This window comes from Malus sylvestris, chromosome 6, assembly GCF_916048215.2.
Source record: "Malus sylvestris chromosome 6, drMalSylv7.2, whole genome shotgun sequence".
Classification (NCBI taxonomy): Eukaryota; Viridiplantae; Streptophyta; class Magnoliopsida; order Rosales; family Rosaceae; genus Malus; species Malus sylvestris.
The window spans coordinates 22,645,237-22,652,722 of record NC_062265.1 but is presented as its reverse complement, the minus strand read 5'-3'; the positions used below and the strand labels follow the sequence as shown (position 1 = coordinate 22,652,722).

The 7,486-nt window shown below is 39.0% G+C and overlaps 1 protein-coding gene across 1 annotated transcript; it reads left to right on the top strand.

The window, feature by feature from the left end:
* Positions 1-274: 274 nt before the first annotated feature.
* Positions 275-6,766, top strand: LOC126625182 (ABC transporter C family member 10-like). Its single transcript, XM_050294260.1, has 12 exons — positions 275-743; positions 1,165-3,256; positions 3,345-3,665; positions 3,739-3,825; positions 3,921-4,508; positions 4,602-4,766; positions 4,877-5,171; positions 5,272-5,486; positions 5,567-5,872; positions 5,974-6,037; positions 6,109-6,348; positions 6,424-6,766. Exons 2-12 carry the CDS (start codon positions 1,196-1,198, stop codon positions 6,543-6,545), a joined length of 4,464 nt encoding a protein of 1,487 aa, XP_050150217.1. The 5' UTR covers positions 275-743; positions 1,165-1,195; the 3' UTR covers positions 6,546-6,766.
* The last annotated feature ends 720 nt before the right edge of the window (positions 6,767-7,486 follow it).

Sequence of the window (7,486 nt, the reverse complement as noted above, 5' to 3'; positions counted from 1 at the left end):
ACTCATCACAAGGCGATATTCCCCAGCACATGGGTGTGCTTATTTATTTATTGTTGCATTAGAAGGAATCAAACTCCCTCATCCTAATCTTAACCTATTCCGCCCCCTTCCCTTACCAACTGGGCAAACCCTAAGCCGAGTTTGATATAGGGGATTGGATTGGAGCGAATAAGACACTACTTTTAAGGTATGTTAAATGAAGAAATTATAAAACTATGGCTAACTTGAATGCAAGAGATGAGTCACTCAACAAGTGAATTTATCCATTCCAATCCTCTCCAAAAGGGAAAGATTATGAAGGAGAAGTTTCTGGGTGTCTAAATCCCTTCGAAATGAAAAATCATTATCCTCTTTCCTTCAATATACCTTGAACTTGGGTTATCCGTTCCAATTCAATCTAGACACCAAACAAGCCCTAATTGCAATGCCTGCCAGTGAGTAATGTAGCCAGGAAACATGATGGGAAAACGCTAAAGAACATTATAATTTCATTTTCTTTCCAAAGGTTAAGCCACCATGTACTAACAAAGCGGAAAAGTCAAGTTTCCACTGTGGTGGACACGCACCCCAAAAAGTTATGAATTTGGCATGGCATGGCATGGCATAATTCACTGAAACGGACTAACGGAGCAAAGGGACAAAGCTCAGTTTTGAACTCGGGTTTCATGCATGAGAAGTTAAACTCTGAGACTACAAGAGCAAGCTAGACCAGGAAGCTGATTCGCTACTCATCTTAATCTACTGTAAGTTTTCTTATGCATGTTTCTTGAGCGATATAGAGCAGGTCACAGCAATCGTTTTGCTAAATGTTGATATTTTTCGTTTTCAATTGCTGTTAGTTCTTTCCAACTTGACAATATACAGCTTCATCTGCAGATTCTGCACCCAATTTTCAGAAAAAAGTTCTACAAATATGTGGGGGGATGGTTCAAATTTGTTTATCTGCATCGGTGCTACATAATTAAGTTCTAATTACAGTTCATATTTGAGCTCTATATATGTCCTGTTTCGTCTCCAACTTACTAGATTTGGAATATTACCTCAGTCGTTGAATAACATGAATTGCTGCAATACTTTCTGTGTTTTCGAGTCCTTCATCTCATGCATTTTAAAACCATGAAATTCAGATGCAGATCCTTTTCAAGCACTTTTCTCTTGTAACAGTGCAGATTTTCAACCGCACTGAGACACAACAATGGGGGATGGTTTCTGGACCTTATTGATCTGCAGTTCTGACTGTTCAACTGAAGTTGGAAATGAATGCAGCTCTGGCTTTGTAGACAATCCGAATCCAGATTCATGTATCAACAATATTTTGGTCATTGCAGCTGATATTTTGCTTCTATTCATCTTGTTATGCATATTCGTATGCAAAATATCATCAAAGAAGGTTATACCACCATCTGAGTCTCAAACCTTCTCTCCAGTGTCAATAATCCCAGCGACCTTTAATGCTGGTTTGGCTTTGGCCTACTTGGGTTTTGGGATATGGACAATCTTCGAGAAAGTAAATGCAGGCCAGACTGTTTTACCTCTGCATGGATGGCTGGTATTATTTTTTCAAGGGTTCACATGGTTGCTTCTGGCTTTCACCATAAGCATTAACAAGCCACAACCGCAACATGTTGTGATAACGAAATCTTGTTTAATACTTTCCTTCTTTGTTGCCATTTTTCTTTCCGGTTCATCAATTTGGGAAGCTATTGTTGATGAGGAAGTGTCCGTTAAGATTGTTTTAAACATTTTTTGTTTTCCTGGATCAATTCTTTTACTATTTAGTGCATTTCAGGGAAACAATTTTTCCGAAGGTGGGTCAGAAACCCACAATGACGTCTTTTACATGCCTCTGCAAGGTGCAGATATAAGAGGTGAAATCAGTTCAGATGACAATGTAACACCTTTCGCAAAAGCAGGGTTATGGAGCTCAATATCATTTTGGTGGTTGAATACTTTAATGACGAAAGGTAAGCAAAAAATTCTCGAGTATGATGATATTCCACAGCTGCATCAAGATAATCAAGCAAGAACGTGGTACTACATATTTATGGAGCAACTGAACAAACAGAAGGAAAGAGACTCATATGTTAAACCTTCTATCTTGTCCATAATTTTTCATTGCCAGAGGAAAGCTATTCTGACTTCGGGATTATTTGCACTGATCAAGACTCTCACCATATCAAGCAGTCCACTCTTTCTCATGGCGTTCATTAAGATTATTGAAGGCAATGCAGCTTTTAAATATGAAGGTTATGCCCTGACTTTTGGCCTCTTTGTTGTGAAAATCTTGGAGTCACTGTCGGAGAGGCAATGGTATTTTAAAACTAGACTGATCGGGCTTCAAGTGAGATCGTTGGTGTCAGCAGCAATATATCACAAGCAACTTCGACTCTCGAATGCTGCCAAGATGACTCATTCTCCTGGTGAGATAGTGAGTTATGTAACAGTGGATGCTTACAGAATCGGTGAGTTTCCATACTGGTTTCATCAGATATGGACCACAAGCCTTCAGCTGTGCCTTTCATTACTTATCGTTTACTTCTCTGTGGGGCTGGCATTTGCTGCAGCTCTAGTTGTACTCATATTGAGTGCACTGGCAAGCTCGCCATTGGCGAAGTTGCAGCACGAGTATCAAACGAAGCTCATGGTAGCACAAAACAGGAGGTTGAAGGCCATAATAGAAGCACTTTCAAATATGAAAGTATTGAAATTGTATTCCTGGGAGACAAATTTTAAGACTCTGATAGAAGGTTTACGAACCGAAGAGTTGAAATTGGTATATCAAGTGTTGTCACAGAAGGGATATAATATGGCTCTATTCTGGGCATCTCCTCTTTTCGTATCGGCAGTTACTTTTTGGACATGCTACTTCCTTGGATTTACACTCTCTCCTAGTAATGTTTTCACGTTTTTAGCAACTTTACGCCTTGTTCAGGAGCCTATTAGGTTGACTGCGGATGTTTTTGGAGCATTTATTGAAGCAAAGGTTTCATTATCTCGGATTGAGAAGTTTCTCGATGCACAAGAGTTGGAGAATAGGCATAAAAAGAAAGAGAGCTGTGCCACAGATGTTGAGCAGTCCATTTTATGTAGAAGTTCTGAAATTTCATGGGACGCTAATCCTTCAAAAGCTACATTAAGGAACATAAATTTGGTGGTGAAACCAGGACAGAAGGTAGCAATTTGTGGAGAGGTTGCCTCCGGTAAATCCACCCTTTTAGCTGCGATTCTCGGAGAAGTTCCATGCATAAATGGCATTGTACGTAATTTCTCTTCTAAACAATTTAAGAAATTATTCTAGGCGGGAAAGTCTTACCCACAAAGCTTCTGTCTGCCTTGCTTTACAGGTTCAAGTATATGGGAAGATAGCGTATGCTGCTCAGTCTGTGTGGATCCAAACTGGAACTATACAAGAAAATATTTTATTTGGTTCTGCCATGGATAATGTTAGATACCAAGAAACACTTAGCAAGTGTTCTTTAGTGAAGGACCTTGAGATGCTTCCATTCCGCGATCTCACTCAGATTGGAGAAAGAGGTGTCAATCTGAGTGGTGGGCAGAAGCAGCGCATTCAACTTGCACGTGCGCTGTATCAAAATGCTGATGTCTATCTCTTGGATGACCCTTTCAGCGCGGTTGATGCCCATACGGCAACAAACCTATTCAATGTAAGTGATAACTTGCCTCTCAAGGTAATGACATTGTCTTTTTATTTTCGAAAGCTAATATGAAATTTGTCAGGAATATGTCATGGGAGCTCTGTCAGGGAAGACGGTTTTACTTGTGACACATCAAGTAGACTTACTTCCAGCTTTTAATTCTATTTTGGTAAGTAAGCATTTCAGAAGGTTTACCGATATCAGTTTTGGTACTCTATCCAATGATCAGCAAGTTTTCTTAGTAGTATATTCTTTTCGTCATAGTTGATGTCTTCGGGGAAAATCTTGAGAGCAGCACCATACAAAGAGTTGCTGTCTTCTTGTGAAGAGTTCCAAGATCTTGTCCGTGCACACCATGACACTGCCGGTTGCGAGAGGCAAGTGGAGAATGCTTCTAATAGACAATATAAATCGTCAACGGTGGAGATTGAGGAGGTTAAAACTGAAGTACAGCAAAAGGAATCTTTAGGAGATCAATTAATTAAGAAAGAAGAGATAGAGACCGGGGACACTGGTTTCAAGCCATACATTCAGTACTTGAAACAGCGCAAGGGATTTTTGTATTTCTCCTCATCAATCTTTTTTCATTTGATATTCATAGTTGGGCAATTAATTCAATCCTATTGGTTGGCTTCCAAGCTACAGGATTATAGCGTATCAAGGGTCAAACTGTTCGTTGTGTATACAATGATCATGTTCATCATGTCATTCGGTGTGCTTCTTCGATTCTTCTGTTTAGTTGAATTAGGATGTGGAGCATCAACATCCATTTTCGACACACTACTCAACTCTCTTTTCCGAGCACCAATGCTGTTCTATGACTCAACACCAGTGGGAAGGATACTTAGTCGGGTAAGACTTGAGTTCTTTGAAAGAAGAAAGCTTGAAATGTTCTAATGCAGAATACTGAATGAAACTTACATTTGTACTGTCTATTTTGTGCAGGTCTCTAATGATATGAACATCGTCGACCTTGAAGTAGCTTTCAAGTTGGGAATTTCTGTTGGTTCAACTTTGATGACATACAGCATATATATAGTTTTGGTTTTGATTACTTGGCCAATCGTGTTTCTGATAATACCGACGATTTATGTCACTCTACTACTTCAGGTATACCCTTGAGATTGAACCCTTGGTATTGAATCACTTGAATGATTTCCTCAAACTTTTGCCTTTTCTGAACAACAAATCTTCTACTTGATTTTCTTTTCTGCAAACAGAAATACTACTTTGCTTCTGCAAAAGAATTAATGCGAATGAATGGCACGACTAAGTCTGCGCTTGCAAGCCACCTTGCCGAATCTATTGCTGGAGCCTTGACAATCAGAGCTTTTGGAGAGGAGGATCGGTTCTTCTCGAAAAACTTGGAATTTATTGATGCAAATGCAAGCGCTGACTTCAATAGGTTTTCAGCGAATGAGTGGTTGATTGAACGTCTTGAATTGCTGTGTGTAATTATTCTTTCAGCCTCAGCACTTGCAATCACTTTGATCCAATTTGACGCATCTTCCTCTGGTTCGTAAACAGTCCGGTGTATCACCTTTGGTGAATCTAATGGATTTATTTGGACATATATATGATATATCGTCTAACGTTTCGCTTCAACATTTTACAGGTTTTATTGGGATGGCACTCTCGTTTGGTCTGTCCTTAAGTGTATACGTTGTAGTTTCGGTTCAATTCCAATGCATGCTAGAGAATTCAATGATATCTGTAGAAAGGGTAGAGCAATACATGCATATTCCCAGTGAAGCTCCAGAAGTAATCGAAGAAAACCGACCTGTGCACAGTTGGCCAACTGTTGGTAAAGTGGAAATACATGATTTAAAGGTTAGTGTGCAAAGATATACTGAAGAGTGTAACCCTAAGAACAATGGTACTTAAATATGACAGTATATGATTTTATGCAGGTAAGATATAGGCCAAATGCTCCGCTAGTTCTTCGTGGGATAAACTGTATAATTGAAGGAGGATACAAAATTGGGATCGTTGGCCGGACTGGAAGTGGGAAGACTACTCTTATCAGCGTTCTGTTTCGTCTGGTAGAGCCTACAGAGGGAAGGGTCATTGTCGATGACTATGACATTTGCAAAGTCGGGCTTCATGATTTAAGATCGCGTTTTGGGATCATACCACAAGATCCAACACTGTTCAGTGGATCTGTGAGATACAATCTTGACCCCTTATCAAAACATACGGATCATGAAATATGGGAGGTAAAGTTTTTCTTTATAATAAATATTTGCTGATAATATTTATTCGGAACTGTAACTCTATTTTACCGACTTAAACTTATCTTCCAATCAATGTGTGAAAGGTTTTGGAGAAATGTCAGTTACGAGAGGCCATCCAAGAAAAAGAGGAGGGCCTGGATTCATTAGGTAAGAAAACTGCATGTCTTGTTCAAGTTATTTATCGGTATCAACAAAACAACTCACGACCTGGATTGTAGTTGTACAAGATGGAACAAACTGGAGCATGGGACAGCGTCAGCTATTCTGTTTGGGACGCGCTTTGTTGAAGAGGAGCCGAATACTAGTCCTCGATGAAGCCACCGCATCAATGGACAATGCAACAGACTCTATCTTACAGAAAACTATAAGAACAGGATTTGCGGATTGCACTGTAATAACAGTGGCTCATAGGATACCGACTGTGATGGACTGCACTAAAGTGCTTGCTATTAGTGATGGTAAGCATTGCATTAAGTTACAAAACTCTTATTCATGTTGATTTAGTTGTCAATTAGCAAACTTGACGTTCACAGGGAGATTAGTAGAGTATGATGACCCAATGAAGCTGATAGAGAATGAGGGCTCATTATTTGGGCAGCTAGTCAAGGAATATTGGTCTCGCGCTGCCAATGCTGCCATACACTCAGACGACTGATAAGGATAGGCATTCTTTGCGTAAAAGGTTCCGGAGAAAGTATTGCCTGGTTGCACCATTGGAATTCGACTTTAAATTCTTAATATTTCATTGAGCTATAATTTTGTAACACATCATAGCGTTTAAAATAAAATAAAAATAAAAACATTCCGATTTATGTATTTTTGTATGATCAAGGAGCTGAGATTGCAGAAGAATCTGCTTGCAGCGTTTAAAGAAAATGTCCAAGAGCCTTTCTTTTATTTATTTTTTCATGAAATTTTTGTTTTTAAGCCTAATGTCACTCTTACCAATGACACAGTAAAACATAGGATTATGAGCAACAAAAACTTTATAACTCAAAGTTCAAATCCTTAAACTCAAAACCAAGTATTCAAAGCTTTAATCTTTTAACATTGAGGGTTTCGAATGCTAGATATTTTCCTCGTTCGAAATGGTTACATTGTTGAGAAATTGGCCGACAATGCATAATTAGGGAAATGCAGACACAAAGGATCATTTAGGGGTGCTACTCCACTAGGCACCTTGCAGACCCGAAAAAAATTGGGGATTGCAGGTTTTGAACCGAGGACCTCCTTTGATGGAAAATGTCTACTATACCATATCGATCAGACCATCGCTGCACCCCAAAAGCTTAAGCTGTTATGAAATGGGCAAACAATGCACATATAGCAGCCCTTGTATGCATTTTTGTATGAATGTAAGGCGCTCACATTGGATTTTCCATCGTTCAAGTGGTTAGTGATATTCAAAGTTCTAACATCAGCAAATTTTCTTTTTCAAGACAAAAATCTTTTCTTTTGAGAAAAGAGAAAAAAAGTTATGTTTCAATCAATGATATACCCCATATTGTGTTGTTGATTTCAGCTTTCTGAAAAAGCAGATTCGAATATTTCAACTTTATGAAAAAGCAGGTTAAAATGCTAGATTTTATCAAGCCA

Coding starts and splice junctions, on each gene's coding strand:
- LOC126625182 (XM_050294260.1), top strand. CDS start 1,196: ATGGGGGATGGTTTCTGGACCTTATTGATCTGCAGTTCTGACTGTTCA. Junction 3,826..3,920: donor CAGCTTTTAATTCTATTTTG/GTAAGTAAGCAT, acceptor TTTTCGTCATAG/TTGATGTCTTCGGGGAAAAT. Junction 5,873..5,973: donor CGGATCATGAAATATGGGAG/GTAAAGTTTTTC, acceptor AATGTGTGAAAG/GTTTTGGAGAAATGTCAGTT.